This window comes from Hippocampus bargibanti, linkage group LG02, assembly GCF_051943395.1.
Source record: "Hippocampus bargibanti isolate YZ-2025 linkage group LG02, ASM5194339v1, whole genome shotgun sequence".
Lineage (NCBI taxonomy): Eukaryota > Metazoa > Chordata > Actinopteri > Syngnathiformes > Syngnathidae > Hippocampus > Hippocampus bargibanti.
The window spans coordinates 36835398-36854378 of NC_142735.1; the positions used below are offsets into that span (position 1 = coordinate 36835398).

General features: G+C 41.6%; 3 protein-coding genes across 3 annotated transcripts; 2 read left to right on the plus strand and 1 right to left on the minus strand.

The window, feature by feature from the left end:
- Positions 1 to 1079: 1079 nt before the first annotated feature.
- Positions 1080 to 5286, minus strand: bbs12 (Bardet-Biedl syndrome 12). The gene is made up of 2 exons (XM_089018788.1): positions 5247 to 5286; positions 1080 to 3794 (listed from the first exon to the last, which is right to left on the minus strand). The coding sequence occupies exon 2, from the start codon at positions 3768 to 3770 to the stop codon at positions 2016 to 2018; it is 1755 nt and encodes a 584-aa protein (XP_088874914.1). The 5' UTR covers positions 3771 to 3794; positions 5247 to 5286; the 3' UTR covers positions 1080 to 2015.
- A 386-nt stretch (positions 5287 to 5672) lies between these two features.
- cetn4 (centrin 4) lies at positions 5673 to 10430 on the plus strand. The gene is made up of 5 exons (XM_089018802.1): positions 5673 to 5958; positions 6158 to 6313; positions 7829 to 7957; positions 9033 to 9170; positions 10261 to 10430. Exons 1-5 carry the CDS (start codon positions 5956 to 5958, stop codon positions 10348 to 10350), a joined length of 516 nt encoding a protein of 171 aa, XP_088874928.1. The 5' UTR covers positions 5673 to 5955; the 3' UTR covers positions 10351 to 10430.
- Positions 10431 to 12743: 2313 nt separating this feature from the next.
- Positions 12744 to 15940, plus strand: il21 (interleukin 21). Its single transcript, XM_089018811.1, has 6 exons — positions 12744 to 12878; positions 13091 to 13132; positions 14112 to 14225; positions 14644 to 14679; positions 15260 to 15340; positions 15914 to 15940. The coding sequence occupies exons 1-6, from the start codon at positions 12744 to 12746 to the stop codon at positions 15938 to 15940; spliced, it is 435 nt and encodes a 144-aa protein (XP_088874937.1).
- Positions 15941 to 18981: the final 3041 nt, after the last annotated feature.

Here is an 18981-nt window from a genome sequence, read left to right on the forward strand (position 1 = left end):
GCAATCACAAACCTAAACAATTTTAGATTCTTTGAATTCAGAATATCTGCAACTAGCACAGAGTCAAAGTCCCGCAAAAGCAGATATTCAAACCAAGAACATTTGACTTTGTGATATACAGTGTACATGTAGTTTTTTTTTCACCCGCGGTTTTCTCCCAAAAAATGGAAAACTGCAATGCGTTCTATGACTTCCAAATTACAAGTTGCGTGCCTCATTTGGTGTCAATGATTTATGGTTTGCATCTGGTGGGTTCAAGTACCCTCCATCTTGCCTCTCTCCCCAAGAGTTGCCTTAAGTGTCCCCATCCCGGCAGAAACGAGTATACACGTTTATATTAAATGTTGTTTTCAGTCGTCGACAAGTATACTCGTCTAATGTTTTACCTTGAGAAAGCAGCCAGATTCGTCTATACTCGTCGATTCTAAGTGTTTGTGAGCCTTTCGCTGTATGAAACGAGTATTCTCGCGATAACGTAGTCGTGGAGATTTGCGCCGACAGCCCGTTGTTGTTCGCATCCACATTAACATTTTTTTTGGTAGCATTTTCAAATGTTACACCCCAAATGTCGAGTTCAACGGATGATAGTGAATAGGAACCTTCACTTAGAAGCTAAATAAATAATACATGTCTGAAAAAGGCACGTTCTCTGTTCTTTAGCATATCATACACTTGTTCAAGCTGACATTTTTCCATTGATTTTTTTTAATCAACTACCCCCCTCCCCCCAAACAAAAAGACTTAAATGTGTGTGTTATGACTCACAAAGGCTTAAAATCGACGACTCTATACGAATGTAGCTGGTTTTGGAAGGTAAAGCTTTAGATTTGTACACTCATTCGTCGACTACTGAAAAAACAATAATATTGAAACGTGTGTACTCGTTTCTGCCGGCGACCGGGTTAAGAGTTCGTCAGACATCTGTAGCATAAACAACATGCTTACAATTTTACCAAACCATCAATGGCATTTAAATCACATCATCTCATAAAAGCTTCATCCCGGACGCTTCCTCTTCTCCGTCACTCAAATCATAATCATCGTCATTTTTTTAATCAGAAACGCTGAGACTCTGAAAACAAGCCTAGAGCACCCTCTAGTGGTTTAATGTGGAAATACATTGTGTGTGATTTACATCATTTCACACATAAATCGATATTAGTGACATCACTTTTTTGTTTCCTGACATCAGAAAAACGTTTTATAGCATCTAAAATACCCAAAACACGCAGGCTGATATTTTTAGTCAAATGCAAAACACCAATAAAAATGACTTCAAGTGTCCAAAATCTGCCAAAAATTGAGCTGCGAATTGGGCATTTTCAGAAAGTCCCGCCCCCTTTCGTGACGTCACGCCAATACGTCTTGCATTGCTGGAGAATCAAAACTGGCTTCAGATTGGGAGAAGATGCTTTCTTGTTACTCATCCAGTTATGAATATGATTCAAATAGTTCTGAAGAGGAAAGCAGACATGTTTGCAATCGATTCAAGAATTTATTCCGTGGCATTTTCAGGTATCTGGGGGCGGGAAATGTAGCACCAAAAAGAGGCAGAAAATGACGACAAAGCTCCGTGGAAGGAATTAATCAGCCCGTTTCCACAGGCTGATTAATGCCTTACATGGAGCTTTGTCGCTCTCTTCTGCCTCTTATTGGTGCTACATGAAGTTTTCAGACCCAACGAAGTCCAGGAAATGCATTGACGTGATGGAATGACTGCTACAATGAGTCCTTTTTTTCGGTCAGGGGCGTTCCTTCAGTGACGTAACGTGAGAACTTGTCACCAAGTCAAAAACAAGACTTCCGGAATATTCAGCGCGAGTCTTAAAAGGTAAAATAGAGCTTAAATATGCGGTGGAATCTTTGTCAAATAGGCTCAATAGAAGTCATTTGAAGCCATTTTACAAATTATGGACACAACTTGTCCCGAGACGTCGGTTGTCCTTTAAAGGCTTTGTGATTGTGATTCAACTGGTCTACATTGAAAAAAAAAGACACCAATTTCCTTCTTGTCGTCATAAAAACACAAATCCCGAAGGATTGCCATCCTTGCTTTCATCCACCCCAGTAATGATCTCGGCATCCGTCTGCAGGACCAGCAAAACCAGATCCAAGGCCTTCCGCCATGACTCCTGCTTGACGCTAAGATTGTCAAACACTTGAGACGGCGGAACGTCCTCATCGGAGTCCGACAGGAGTTGTGAGAACTCTGTGGAAATGCTGTGAACGTCCTGCAATTTCTGATTGATCACCGCCCTGGCTCGGACTTGCGAAATCCCGGTGCAGTTTGCCATCACAGTAGCGAGATAGTCTGTAAAACTGTCGGCCAGAAGGCGCAGGACGGTACCGAGGTAGGGGTTAGACCCGCCAGTGCCATCGCCGGAATTCTCCAGGTCCATTTTCTTCGTCAGACGCCGAATACAAAACAACTCTGTGACTCCGGCACCCGGCAGAACCGCTTTATCTTTTAGCGCATGGTCCACGCGATAGGCGCAAGCCCAAAATCGGTCTTCCAGACTCTGCAACTTCCCGTTTACGGGGCTGGTAATAATCGCCGTGACCAGACGGGTGTTCCCGCCGATGTCAACATTGATGGCGGTTAACGGCGCCCCCTCATGGGTTCCCATTTCCCTCCATATGCTAACCCGGATACCTTTACCAACGCAACCCTGATTCAACTGCGTGACGTACGTCACCGCGACTGCTCCGGTGGCGGCGGCCATTTCTTTTAAAATGGACGCTCTCACTTTTCCAACGACCAGGACGTGACGCTGAGAACAGCGTTGAACGACTGAAGCGTTGACGAGCCCGCTGACGAGCACCAAGCCGATTCGGTAGCGCGACAGGAGGTCCAGGATGGTAGCCATCCACGCTTCCTCTTTAGTCACATCGGACATCGTCGATCGGTCGCCGGCACGCCGGATACCCGCGAGAGAGTGAAAACCGAGGTGACGATAAGAGTGCGAAAAATCGCCGTTGATAAGAACAACGTTCAAGGGTTTGTCCTTGAGATCATGCGCCACAGAAACCTGGTCCGGATCGAGAAGAACGACGCAACCCGAAAAAACGCCGGCGTGATCTTCGGGGAAACCCGGGAAGACGCAAGTGCTCACTTTTGTGACGTCAAACGCAGTATTCGGGGTGACTTCTGACTGCATGGCGCTAGCCTGGATGACTAAACGCATGGCGCGGTCGCAACCGTGGCTCAAGCCGGTTGCCAGGTGTGCCGCATCGGAAAGACGGGGCTTCGGATTGAAAACACTTTCAGGTCGGGTGGCGCAAAAATGGCGACTTAGCTTCATTTGCCTTTTTAATTTGACGACTTTGGAGTCTGAAGGTGCCTCGGCGACTCGTTTCCGGGTCGACGCGCTCAGGGCATCCAACGACACGCTGCTTTTCCGGCAAACGTCCGCACACGAGTCCAGCCCTTCCATCATGGCGGCGACAACGTGAGATGCGGGAATCCCCTGCTGCAAGCACGCTAACGCTAGCCGACTCCACGCTCCGGCAAAAAACAGCAGGCATCCGGTTCCCGTGCGGTAAACTTGGTGGTGAGCCCGAATTGTTTCGTGAACCAGCTGGCTGACGGCGCAGGAGGCCACGTCCAAGTTGTCCAGGATGCGCAAACACGAGCTGGCGAGGGTGGATTCGCCCGTAGTGTCATCTTGGATAAATGTGTATTTTTTAAAGGGTCCTAAAGTGGAATGTGCGACGGCGGCAATTGCGGACAGCTTCTGCAGTCCCACGTGCTGCCGTTGGTTTAATAACATGCTGCACAGAATTACGACTCGAGCCTGAAAATGAAAAGATACGGTCCAAGATTGATTCTGTGTTTAATAATCAATCAATCATTTCAAATTATTAGAAAAGACAAGAAGAATAATCTGCCGTTTATCGCCGTTAAAATTGACACGGTCCGACCTTGATTATTGTTTGTTTTTTTTCCCCTGAAAGAGTACAGTGATACCAACGCTTCAGCTCCCGAACATTAAATTGGCGAGCATATAGTCTTGGCTGACAAACTAGTTTTCGGCGGATGAACCAAACCGCACAGCGCCACGGTGGATGGCAGACTTGTTTTCGGCGGAAGAACACCAAACCACATGGACGAACAGCGCCAAGGGGGCTGGCGGACTAGTTTTCGTCACCCCCTTTCTTTGAGTCGTAAGTGAGTTTCTTAGAGTGGATTAATAAAAAGCAGCTAGCAGGGGACGGTGTGAGTGAGGGTATGATCGCCGAGAAAGCACGGCAACTTCACTTGGATATCTTCAAGAGGCAACTACATCAATTACCATCACAAAGGTCAATAAAACAACTTTATTATACAGTAAAGTTGATTTCTTTCATGACAATACAATAGCACATTTATTATACATAAAATAAGGTATATTTTGTGTAGTTTTAAGGCTTATTTAGTAGACAATTATGTTTTATGGGGACCTGGGAACAGATTATTCTCATTTTAATAGTTTCTTATGGGAAATAAATGTTCGGCAGACGAACTTTTAGCCTTACACACATTTTCTATGAACCAATTAAGTTTGTGAGCTGAGGTTTCACTGTATTAGAAAAGAAAATATCGTAATCCCCCATTTATTGTGGTCAAAAAGGACACGGTATGAGCTTTATTGATAATTTTGTCTGTGGTTTTATTTATGTCCCTGTTTTGTGATTGTAAAGTGTCCTTGAGAGCTTTCAAAGACGCTTATGAATAAAATGTGTTATTATTATTATTATTATTATAAATCATGATTTGCTACCCTGTTACTGTGATCACGGTGGAATGCGTTTTAAAGTTTTCACCATTAAACAAATAAAATCATCTGCGTTAATTTCGTAGTTACTATGGAGACAAAGGCGGGTCCTCAGCGATATATCCCGCCTCCTTTCATTTGCAATTGGCTTACAAGAATGCCCGTTGGCAATAGAAGTGATTCTATTGATATAATTGATAGATGAATTCCCGTGATTTGTGAATATATGGCGGAAAATTTGAAAGTGACGGTTTAATTTCCCCACATACCTGAAACCAAAGAGTCTTCCCATTTTGGAAACAAAGACCATTGCATTATATTGGAAATTGGTGAAGGTGATCGGCTGGTTTAACATCGTATTTCGAAGAATTAAGGGCCATTTTTGACTACTAAAGTTGCACACAATTAAGCACGTGCACGGCGAAATAAGCAGCGGGACATATTACAAGAAAAATCTTGAAGAACTGTTCAATGACGAACGAAAATAAATACCTTCTTTCGGGCGTGTTTGTTTCCTCCGCCATTTTGGGGCTTCTCGCTTCTGGTATCGAGTGCGCATGTGCTGTTTAACGCGTTGCTACGGCAACTAGGAGAGTCCACAGCAATTGGCGGACCACGTTAAAGCCCTCCCACTTGTTATGAAAAAAAATATTAACACATTTAACAATTGACATTAGTTCAATAATTCAAGCAACGGGGTGTTTATCAGTAGATGGGTTTTATTTGCGTAACTCATAACCCCAAAAGGCCCTCGGGGGACCGGTCGCTGCGTTAATTTCGTGGTTTCTATGGAGACAAAGGATGGTTCTCAACAATATGTCCCGCCTCCTTCCATTTGTAATTGGCTTATAGGAATGACCGTTGGCCGTAGAAGTGATTCTATTGGTTCTCGATGTAGAAACGAATAAATAGGTTTATTTGTCGAAAGGTTTGTTTGGGGAAGTCAAACAAACGAGCTGCTTTATTCTAACGTGTTACCCAAGACGTCAGCGACTGACCTCCATACGCGTAACTATCGTTTCGACTACAAAGTGCCATCGGACGATGCGTTTGTTGCATTTTGGAGGATAAAAAAGGCGGAAGTAGAGCGAAAAGGACTTGCGAGCGGCAAAGACGAACGTGTTTGTTTACTTCCGGGATTGCTCCCGATTGGAGATCTTTCAATTTACAAACCACTTCCTGACCACCGAAAACCACCGCAATGGTATCAAATTGTTTACAACGCTCTTTTATTCGTTACGCACTTAAAAATCAAATTCACATTTCTTTGTGTTAACGCGTGCTTTTGTGTGTAGCACGTGCACGCTAATTTGAGCCTATTTTGAGGGATCAAAATGGAGTCGACGTGTAAAGTTACGGCAACGTTCACTGATTGCGTTTTGTGTGTGTGTGTGTGTGTCAAGGCGACCGTTTACAGAAAAACAGCCCCGTCCACCAGCCAAAAGAAGAAAGCCACTTCGAAAATCGAGCTGAGCGAAGAGCAGAAGCAAGAAATCAAGGAGGCGTTCGACCTCTTTGATTCAGATGGAACTGGCAAGATTGACGTCAAAGAGCTCAAGGTGTCCTTGTGGAAATAGTGTGCCTAACCCCCCCCCCCCTCCTAACTTTATAAAATCGGACTTTTTAAAATATACAGCTTTGAGATTGACTTCAAGCTAAATGTTATTTCAATAATACTTCATCACACATTTTATAATACCATATAAAAGTGCATTTAAATAGCTTTCAAATTGTATAGATTATTGTTCTATGGGATTTTCTGCCTGTAATTACAGAGTTAAAACAATGAAAACCTGTGAGAGAGTTCTTTTAGTTTAAACTATCATAAGTTTCTTAATTTTGGGCAGATCTTAACGAGTAAGGTACCATTGGAAAGCTTTTGAATTTCTAAACAAGAAAAGATTCTAAATCTAAATTCTAAATAAATACATTCAAAATATAAATGAGCAAATATCAACGATCGAATGCAGGCAGATTTTCCTCAGAAATCCAAAATGGCTGTCACTGAATACTAAGAAAGAAAATTGCCAGCTCTAGAAATATACATGCTGATGCTTCTTTTTGCCATATTAAAGTGCATTTAAATAGCTTTACAAACGATGTATAGATTATTGTTCTATGACAAATAGCCACAAAGGGACATAAGTCTTCTTGTGCCGGTCCCAAGCCCGGATAAATACAGAGGGTTGTGTCAGGAAGGGCATGCGACGTAAAAGCTGGGCCAAAACAAACATGCAGATCAAACCTCTGAAGATGGAGGTTACTGATTCGCTGCGGCGACCCCGTCAAGGGAAAAGCCGAAAAGAATAGGAAGAAGACAAATAAGAAGGAAATAATGGCATTTTTAATTTTGGAAATATGAGGGGATTTTCTGCCTGTAATGAAAACAATGAACATCTGTTCTTTATTACAGTTTAAACAATCCTAACTTTCTTAATTTTGGGCAGATTTTAACGAGTAAGGTACCATTGGGAAGCTTTTGAAATTCTAAACAAGAAGAGGAAACACAGGAAAAGTTTCAAAATATAAATGAGCAAATATCAACGATCGAATGCAGGCAAATTTTCGTCAGGAATCCAAAATGGCCGTCACTGAATACTAGGAAAGAAAATTGCTAGCTCTAGAAATATAGATGCTAATGCTTCTTTTTGCTTGAAACTTGGCAGTTATGAAGACAAATATATATTGTACCACTTCTATGAGTTATAAAAATACAACTTACTCACCTTTATAAACCGTAGTGTTAGCAAAAAGAGCATCAACTTCAATCCATTTTTCCCCCCTTTCTCATTGTCGTATTGGGAAATTTCAAGATGGAGGGAAACGTGTAAGCTGCATAGCTTGGAAAATCCCACCAAAAACCATGACGTACTTCACAAAAAGGCAATGAGATGCCACTGCGAGTACAGAGTGCGCTCGCTCACTCGCTTCCCTGGAAAGAAACAATCGTGGTGGAATATAGCCTGCAACTGTAGCGTAACTTTTGACAACACTAAACGTTGCTATTAATTGTGTTCATGAGTATCCTGCTGTCTGTCTAATCTTTGTCGTGTTTCATTTTGTGGCGGCGTCAGGTCGCCATGAGAGCGCTCGGTTTCGAACCCAAGAAGGAAGAAATCAAGAAGATGATTGCTGACATTGACAAAGAAGGTTCCGGAACCATCGACTACAGTGACTTTCTCAGCATGATGACCATGAAAATGGTTTGTTCAAGACCGCCAACGATAAACCATTTTGAATAATAATAATAATAATAGTAAATTTCATTTCTCAGCGCCTTGCAAAACTCTCAAGGTCACTTTACAGTCACAGGATAAGTTTTTCTGCAGGTGAGCAGCGGTGGCAGCACACGCCGGCCAGCGTTCACTCAACCCGGAAGTAACTCAAATAAATAGAAAGCTAGCCAGATAACTAGATAGCAATATAGCTAATAGATAGCTAGCCAGCCAGGAAGATAGCTAATAGATAGCAAATATCAAGCAAGGTAGCTAATAGGTAGATAGCCAGATAGCCAAAGAGCTAATAGATATCTACCTAGATAGCTCGATAGCCAGCAAGATAGCGAATAATAATAATAATAATAATATATTTCATTTCTAAGCACCTTTCAAAACTCTCAAGGACACTTTACAGTCACTGGATCAGTTTTTCTGTGGGTGAGCAGCGGCAGCCACACGTGCCAGCATTCACTCAACCCGGAAGTAACATAGATAGAAAGCTACCTAATAGACAGCTAATAGATATAGTTGGATAGCTAATAGATAGGTAGCTGGCTATGTAGCTAGATAGCTAGAGATAGCAAACAGATAAATAGCTAGCTACATAGATAGCTAAGTAACTCAAATAGCTGGAAAGCTAGCTAGCTAATAGACAGCTAATAGATAATATATAGCTAATAGATAGCAAATAGTAAGATAGATATATAGCTAATAGATAGCTAGCTAGGTAGCTAGCTAGATAAATAAAAAAAAAGTGAAGAGAGGAAATATATTATATGCTAATGCTAGCACTACTTTGAGCCAACAAAGTGAATGATAAAGATGGACAAAAAAATCTAGCTAGCTAGCTAGCTAATCGATGGCTAATAGGAATGTCTCAGTTCTCGATCAATTTTCGACCCAAAAAACAAAAATATCCGTTTTTTTTTAATGCCTCGGTTTGCAAGCGTAAATGTGTTCTGGACCAAACTGAGCGCACCCGAATGCACCACTGGACTCTGCAGACACTTTTTGACAATCCCGTGTAGCGAGCTGTGAAATGATGCTTGCTTTCCACCAGGGAGAGAAGGACTCCAGAGAGGAGATCATGAAGGCCTTCAAATTGTTCGATGACGACTGCACGGGAAAAATCTCCTTTAAGAATCTGAAAAGAGTGGCCAAGGAACTGGGAGAGAATCTCACCGATGAAGAACTGCAGGTAACACACAGGTCACCCATTTACTTCAAGGCACAAAGCTCTTGTTATACAGTGATACCTCAGCTTACGAACACTTTAGCTAACAAACGTTTCGCCTTACGAACGTTACATTTGTTAAAAAAAAAAATCACCTTGGCATACAAACTATTTTTCGGCAAACACACAGAGCGCCACAATGAGTGATGTGTCATTCGCGAACGAGTTGGTTCTTGGAGCTCCTAACAAGGTGACAAAAGTGAAATGATGAGAAAATGGATTGAAAACACTGTGAAATTTGGACTCGTTTCACCTTTATGCATTGTGTCGACTGCAAGGTTAAAATATCCAATCAATCAGGCTCCACAAATAACCCGCACAAGCCATCTGTACAATTAGAAGAGAACATACAAGCAAGGGAAGCAGCTATGAATGAAGTTTCTAGTGCCTGCATCTGTTGCAATATCACAACTTCTAAAATGTACAACCCAGAGCTCCTTGAGACACTTGACGCAAAAAGATATCCATTCCATCAAGCCATCGACGACCACCACAAAGGTCAAACAAATGACTTTATTATAGAGTAGTTTATTTCTTTCATTACAATACAATCGCATTTATTATACAAACAAAAAGATATATTTTGTGTAGTTTTGAGGTAATTAGTATTTAGTTGTAAATAATGTTTTATGTAGACCTGGGAACGGATTATTCTCATTTTGATGGTTTCCTATGGGAAATTAATGTTTGGAAGACACACTTTCTGGGAACCAATTAAGTTTGTAAGCCAAGGTATCAGTGTACTGACCGCTAATAATGTCCGGTGATTGGGTTGGATTAGCCTTTATTAGTCTCGCGGTGGAGACATTTACATTTCACGGCAGCGGAGTTATGAAAGGAAAGGAAGAAGTAGAAAAACAAAACACAGGAGCTGCTGTAAAGCCATCTTGAAGTCAAAACAACAAATACAGAAACTCATTGAATCTTCGGCACTTTTCTATAACCTCTTTGTCGCATGAAAGAGGAGAGGATCAAAGCATCCTTTTCACCAGTGGGTGGAACGTGCACGTCTGCAGACGGTCATCGAGTGGAACTAAAACGTGTGGTTTTGCAGGAGATGATCGACGAGGCGGATCGAGACGGTGACGGGGAAGTCAACGAGCAAGAGTTCTTGCGGATCATGAAGAAAACTAACCTTTATTGAAAAACATGTATTTTCATTTTTTTTAAACACTCTTGCTACTTTGTTAATTGGTGCTTTGGCAAATAAAGACTTTTAAACCATTTTTGTTTACCGGTGTCGTGTTTGAACATTGTCATATCAGCAGAAATGGATGAAAGGAGTCATTTGGGGAAAGTGTCAAAGACCAGGGATGCATCAGGGCCACGCCCTTGACGCATTTTCACAGCCACTGACGAGAGTCTATTACCATTAGCGCATATTGCTACGTGATCTGCGCCACGTATGACGTACTTCTGTTAAAACAGCTAAAGAAGATGGACCACTCCTGTACAACTGAGAGCTTACACAGACGTGAAGCTAAAGAAGCAAATTTAGTTAAAGGACAAGCGACGCCATTTTTTGTTTTGTTGTTGTTTGCTAACTGACATCAGAAAAACGTTTGATAGCATCTAAAATAGCCAAAACACGCAGGATGATATTTTTAGTCATATGTCAAACACTAATAAAAAGGACTTCAAGTGCCCAAAACTGCCACAAAAGGAGCTCGGAACTAGGGATATTCAGAATGTCCCACCCCCTTATCACGCCAGGATACACCTTCACAAACTGCCTTGCTCCAGAATCAAAACAATGGCTTCAGAGAGTTCAGATTCGGAAAAAAAATGCTTTCTTGTTACTCATCCAGTTTGGAATACGAGTCAAATAGTTCTGAAGAGGAAAGCATACATGTTTGCAAGTGATGAAAGAAGTCCTTGCGAATCAATTGGAGCCGTCTGGACTCCAATGTAGCCGCCAGAAAATGCACAAGATGGCGCCCAAGCTCCATTGGAAATGGGCTGATTTGTCCGCTGGGAATTTGTGTCAACTAGTATCAAATAGTAGTCTTGGTGCAACACACAACGATTCACCATGGCGTTATTTATGTGTTTTCCTTGTAATTTCGCCATCAACGCCACGAGATTTTCAGAGCAAACAAAGTCAAATACGCTCCGTAGAAGTCATTTGAAGAGATTTGACAAATGATGGACGCAACTCGTCCGGAGGTGTCGCTTGTCCTTTCACAAACACACACACACACACTCGCAAGTGCTGTGCATAAATGTGGAACAAGAACATTGTTGTGAAAGTGTCCTTTTTTTGGTTGCGCGTGCAAAGAAAAGGGACTGCGGCGCATTTTGGAAGGAACTCCCACTCAATTCTTCCCTTTTGCGCTGACTCGCCAAGAGCGGACATCGTAATGGGTTTTCGCTTTCTCTTTTCTCGGTATCTGTCTCGTTTGGTGTCCCACCTTCTTCCGTCTCGTTCTCTGAATTTGCAAAGTGATTGGGATGCATGATTGACAATAATGTCCAATCACGCTTGATATTCACTTGGATTTCAGAGAAGATGGATGCAACGCATCACGTGAGAGATTTGATTGGGCCCAGCAATTCAGTGGATTCAAATACATAGATAGATAGATAGATAGATAGATAGATAGATAGATAGATAGATAGATAGATAGATAGATAGATAGATAGATAGATAGATAGATAGATAGATAGATAGATAGATATAGATTGCAATACATCCATATTGGGTCATATAGCACTTTAACAACAGCTAAAGATGTAACAAAGCGCTAGTATGGAAACTGGTAGCTGGCTAGCTGTTGGCTAGCTGGCTATCTATTAGTTATTTATTAGCTAGCTGTTGTTTATCTGGCTATTAGCTATACATTAGCTGGCTAGCTATTAGCTGTCTAGCTATCGAAGCTGTCGACTATCTGGCTATCATATACAGCGGAGAATACGGTAATTGAAAAAGTCAATCTATTGTACAGTTGAGACGCAAGGGTATTGATGAGGGCATTCGGCCCGGCCCGGCCCGGCCTATGTATTGCCAAATTTGACAAAGAAGTGATGTCCGCCGAAATGCAATCGAAAATGCAGTCAAGCCGACCAATCAAATTTGACCCAGAATGGCCTCAATGAAGACAAACGACTGACGTTTTTCGCTGGCTTTCTTTTGGGGTCACTCTCCGGGTACATTTTCACCCGTCGCATTTGCCTTTTGGAATGTATTCTCTCACCATAAAACGGGTTGTTGTTTTTTTTTTTTTTTTGTACACAGTTTTCCGCGTGAGACGATGAGATTGAGAGTCTCACTTGACGACGTCTCGCAACGCCGTAGTGACCACAACGGGAAGTGGCACGTCAGCGCGTTGGAAAACGCCGCTGGCCACCTACGGATGGCGACTCTGGACGCCAGCAAAAAGTCATGAGTCATAGGAGTTTCTTCCAACTCTCGATGGGAGGTTTTCCAACGTCCCCCCCCCCCCGGGATGCGTATAAAAACCAAAAAGGCCCGGCGACGTGAGCGACCACTGTCACTTGCAGACAAACGCAGTTTTTGCCATCTACCGGGACGTGACTATGAAAGTGTTTTTGGCGCGCCTCGCGGCACTTTGCTGCGCTTGCTTCATCGGCGGCGGCGCCGACGTCGCGCTGGAAAGGAGAAAATTGATGGAAGTCGCCAGGCAACTCACTCATGTCAAAGACTCACTACAGGTAAGCCAGCCCCGTTCTTTTATGACACATACATATACATATCCGCATCATCCACATATATGTGTGTGTGTGTGTGTATATATATGAATGGAAGCGAGGTCATCGTGGCGTGATGAGCTAATTGTTTCTTGAAAATGATTGTACTTTCTGGAGTTAGCGTCAGTAATTTGAGCACATTGAAGCATTGCATTGAAGCCATTGTTTCGTTGCAGCGCAATGAGCTGCCGGTGAACACACCGCCGCGCAATCTTCACGTAAGTCTTCTTCTTTCTTGGGGGTCGCAGCCGCATTGAACCATTGCGCTTGCCGACAATACGTTACGCGAGTGACTGTCATGAAACCTCAAAACAAATCAATCAAGAAAATGTAGACACTTGGAAACGATTAGTCCTTCTTCAAATGTCGTTTGGAAACAAACATTTATGGATGGAAGTCATACAATGTACTAAATGAAATAAATGTACTAAAATGTGACTATGAAACGGGCAACCATATTTGCAAGTCAATTATTTGAATTAAGACTGTTGTATTATTATTAAAATGGACAAGTAATTATAATAATAATAAGCTTCTTCAAGTCACATTATTTCCTGGACAACGGTACCCTCTAGTGGACGTGTGTGTAGTCAGACATAGCACTACTGAAGGCCTAGGAGTGACATGCACGGCCCGCCACTTGCTAAACGGGGAGATGTATAATAAATAATAATAATAATAATAATAAATTTCATTTCTAAGCGCCTTTCAAATCTCAATCTTCAAGGTCACTTTTCAATCACAGGCTGAGTTTTTCTGCGGGTGAGCAACGGCAGCCACACGCGACAGCGTTCACTCAACCCGGAACTAACTCAAATAGAAAGCGAGCTAGCTAGCTAGCCAATCGATAACCAACAGATACCTAGCTAGATGGCCAGCCTGCTAGATAGTAAATAGATAGCTAGCAAGCCAACCAGATAGCTAGCTAGCCAGCAAGAGCTAATAGATAGCAAATAGCGAACAAATGAGAATAATACTAATAATAATGTAGCCCTTTAAAAACAGTGGAAATAAAGCAGTCACAAAGATAGCAAAAAGCACCAAGATCAAGTCGTAATCATTTGTCGTTTTCACAATTGAGGCAAACAAACCTCGCTCACTACTTCAAAATGTGATGAGTCAACTCAAGTAAACATTTACAAACAAATCTATTTCTTCTGGTGATTTGTATTTCTTTTTTTTTGTTTGTTTGTTCAGGACTGTTGCTCTCTCTCAGCATTACGATGCTTCCGGGCAAGCTTGCAGGTGCACTTCAACGTGACAGAAAGAAAGCAAGATAAACTTTACCGCAGCCTCAAGCACCCCATCACCGTAAGTACGAAGCTAGCAAGTAGTTAGCATTCCCTAGCAAAGTAAATCTAGTTGGCTACCTAGCTGACTACCTAGATAGCTATCTATCTAGCTGTCTATTAGCTATCTATCTAGCTGTCTATCTATTAGCTAGCTAGCTAGCTATCTACCAAGCTAGCTATCTGAGCTATCTGGCTGGATATTTATTAGCCAGCTGGCTAGCTTTCTATCTATTTGAGTTATACCGGGTTGAGTGAACGCTGGCGCGAGTGGCTGCCGCTGCTCACCTACAGAAAAAAAACTGATCCTGTGACTGTGAAGTGACCTTGAGAGTTTTGAAAGGCGCTTAGAAATTAAATGTATTGTTGTTGTTATTGTTATTATAAATGATGTGCTAATGATGTATTAAAAAAAAGTGTTTTTTCATTTGTCTTCCAAGGAGAGGGCGCTGGACTTTTGCAAAACAGGAAATGTGGTAAGAGAGCCGCCGTTTTTGTCCTCGACTTGTAATGGTTCTTCGGAAACATTTGATCAAGTTAACTCATTCGCTGCAATTCCTGAATTTCTTCAGGAATTGAAAAATATGACGTGGAGCGCCATTCCTGAATTTGTTCGGGTTTTGTTTTGGTGCAGATAAAGCACCGGTCAGACCTCTGCCAATGTTTTTTTTCCCCCTTCCGCGAGGAGGCAGCATTTCCCTTTTGTCCGTGTTAGCGCTTTGTTCAAGCTTCAGCTGTTATTAAAGCGCTATCTCAACCAATCTTGCATTATTGCATTGTATTTTGGACATCTGCCCTCATTTCAAGCTCATATAACTCCAGACCCATATCATTTAGGAATTAACTGTTTCTGTCTGATGAAAGAAGAGAATGTAAGGTTTCTAATGCTCTATTGAATGTTTATGTGGTCCTAAAAGTCAATATTCTGTGGGCCCTGGAATTCGAGTGACAATGACAAAAACCCTGGCACGAGATTGGACACATTTATTGCGCATTGCCTGGCAATGAATGAGTTAAAAAAGTTGACTTCAATGTTTTGTTTTGTTTTGTTTGGAGTCCTCCTGCGAAACGTGCGATTCCCATCCGAAGGCGACCGCTCGGGAATTTGTCAAAAGGCTGGAGTCCTTGATTCAAAGGGTAAGCCATCGCCTCGCAACAAAAGGCACATTTTAACCAGACGAGTACAAACAACAAACTTCCGTGGCAGGAATTGCTTTCACGTGGAACAATCTAAATGGTCTTTTACAACAAGACATATTTCTCATTTGGATTGCATTAGCCTTTCTTCTTCTTATAATAATAATAATAATAATTAGTAGTAGTAGTATTAGTAGTACTAGTAGTAGTATTAATATTAGTAGTATTAGTACTAGTAGTAGTATTAGTAGTAGCATTAGTAGTAGTAGTAGTATTAGTAGTATTAGTAGTATTAGTATTATTAGTATTATAAGTAGTAGTAGTACTATGAGTCGTATTATTAGTATTATTATTAAATAGTGGACTTGAAATGCAAATAACAGCAGGAGTGAAGTCTCTGAATGGGTATATTCAAAGTCCTCACTCCTGTAAGGAATTTGGTTAAACCAATTTGGGGTGTGAACATTCATTAAACACACACACACACACACAAACACAAATACACACCACATACACACGCAACAGTACGCAAAGTGTAGCGCCCTGAAAAACTAACTTTGTGTCTCCCTTTAGGCTCTCAACACACTGAGTGACAACTGAGTAGACGCAAGGTTAAAGTCCAGATAAAAGATATCAAGACACTATGCTAAGAAGATGCCCATAAACAAAGCGGCTGCCTATTTATTTCACTTATTTATTTCAATTACTTGTGATTGTGAAAAGACAAGTTCGTAAAAAGCTGCTTTATCGCCCTCTGCTGGGCTTGACACTTGGTTTGCTTTCATTGTCAAAAATGTCCTGAATTTATCTGGGAGATTTCGAATAATAATAAAACATGTCATTTCTAAGCACTTTTCAAAACTCTCAAGGTCACTTTACAGTCACGGGATGACTTTTCCTGTGGGTGAGCAGCGGCAGCCACACGCGCCAGCGTTCATTCAACCGGCAAATAATTCAAATAGCCAGCTAGCTAATAGATAGCCAGCTATCTGTCCAGCCAGCCAGCCAAGTAGCCACATAGCTCACTAGCTAATAGATAGCCAGCTATCAATCCAGCCAGCCAAATAGCCACACAGCTAGCCAGCTAATAGATTCTACAATCTGCTGTGATTAGATCAGGGAGCCAACTTGATGACTCGGTAAACACGCATAGTGCAGCAAATGCCGTCAGCGGCAATACGCTTTCGGGAGTACATCAAACGTTTTGAACACGCTTTAGATAGGGACAAAACAAAAACAAGTGTATAATAGTAAAAAAAGACATAAAAATACAGGTAACATCCAAGTTACGACCGGGTTCTGTTCCGACAAAACGGTCGTAAGTCGAAATCCATTCAAAACGGCCAGCGTGACGTTTATATTGGATTGGATTTGCCTTTCTTAGTCTCACAGTGGAGAAATTGACATTTCACAGCAGCAAAGTGATGAAAGTAGAAAAAAAGAAATACACGAGCTGCTGGAAAGGCGCCGTCTTGAAGTCAAAAGAACAACAAAAAACACTAAATAATATGACAACACAAAGACACAGAGAGACATTCATTCTGAAGCACTTTCTGTACCCTCCTTGTTACATAAAGCAGTTCTAGATGAAAGAGAGGATCAAAGCGTCTTTCCACCAGTGGCATCATGGTGGAATGTGCACGTCGACTACAAGCTAAATGTTGAAAGCAAACGCGCAGCTGTAGCATCCATTGACGAAAAGAGATTGTCTCACATCTCCTGTCCCACATAAATCCGCTTCAATTCCAAGCCGCGACAGTTCCACATACGCATCGGCGCTCTGCGCTGACGCTCCTTCCTTCTTATCGCGGGCTCCTCGAGCCATGCATCCATCCAGCCGCAGACTGTCCAACAGCACCGACCTTCCGCTAAACAAAGCGGGGCTGTGGAGACGCTGCCCATTATAGGCACAATGGCCCCTTTGGTGACCAGCGATGGCAGTCCAATGGCTCCGACATTCCTCCCGTTCAAAAACAGTCCTGGCATATTCATGCTGCCGAAAAGGCGCAAGCGCTCAGCACAGTCTCCTCCTTGATGAATGCCGTGGTGAAAAATGCTGAAAAACAATCCGGATCCGTTCCACACGACGCGCAACAACACAAAGTGACAAAAGAAAACTCAAAACAAGCAAGGCTCATCAGAGCACTTGCTGACGGCTGCCTACTCGGGCGCCATCTTGGATGAAAGGACAGGATAGTTAATCTATCGTGTACTACAATCTGTTCTTTTTAAGCAACATTTCCTATTGAATGGTATTATATACCAAACTGTTTACACTTCATTTATACATTTTTATCACTTTTAGTGTCATGTTTTTATCATTTTCTATTTCGTATGATCGATTTTTATTACTGTATAACTGCAGCTGTCATGTATACAAAACTGTTTATTGTGCAGTTCATTTATAATAATAATAATAATACATTTCATTCATAAGCGCCTTTCAAAACTCTCAAGGTCATGTTATACTTACCTTTTCGTGTCGTTTTATAATTCATATTATCGATTTGTATTACTGTATAACTGTAGCTGTAAAGTACAGTTCATTTCTAAATTTTAGACTTACCTTTTAGTGTTGTTTTTATCATTTTATATGATCAAATTATATTTTATATTTAGATTTTATATAGTGTTTATATACTTATACGTAAAGAATACAGCATTGTTACAGTATTAAGACAACATATACTGTAGGTACAAATACAAAAGTAATCATATATATATATATATATATATATATATAATACATTTAATTTCTAAGCGCCTTTCAAAACTCTCAAGGACACTTTACAGTCACAGGATATTTTTTCTGCGGATATATATATATATATATATATATATATATATATATATATATATATTGCATTCACATTGGATTATTATCCAAACACATACAGATGAAACACAAAGAACTGATTGTCGTTTTGATGATTTTAAATGGATACTTTGGAATAAAATTAAACACCCTAAATGTGATTGTGGAAATGTAAAGGTTGACATTTTGGTTGGTGATGAAATGCTTTTCTAATCACGAAAGGTTTTGGCAGAAACGTCTGCAGCCAGCAAAGTAAGTGCTAATGAAATTTCCCCACAAAAATAAGTTCCAAATAGGTAAAAAACCAAAGTAGAAATCAAGAAGGAAACTGGCGAACCAGCAAACGTAAATCCGTAATTGATGAATTTGTGGTCACGATGATGCCACAGTCGCCCAACCAGCGAGTAGTAGCGAGCGAACACGTTTGAAAATGTCCTTTTCCTTTCTTGTCCTGTCTTTGGCGAGCATGTGGCCGAGTGGCCCTCTTATGCGGAAAGCCCAAAGTGCGCGACAACATGAAACTCGCAACAATCAATTCAGGTCGCCGGTCGTGACGAGATGTCAGTGGCCATGACGAGCGCAACCTAAACGACATCAACCTTTCAATTGACTTTCACTTGCCGACGGGGGAGGGGGGAAATCCCCACGCTCTAATAGAGTGTGACGCAAAGCCATCAAACACAAACCGTTTGCACTCCATTCAGCACGAAACAATCGGATCCATCCACAATCGGCTTTTTTTTAAAATACAGTCATACCTCCGCTGCTCACAAACTGGTTCCGAGAAAGTGTCAAGTGAAAGGTTCGTCTGCCAAACATTTATTTC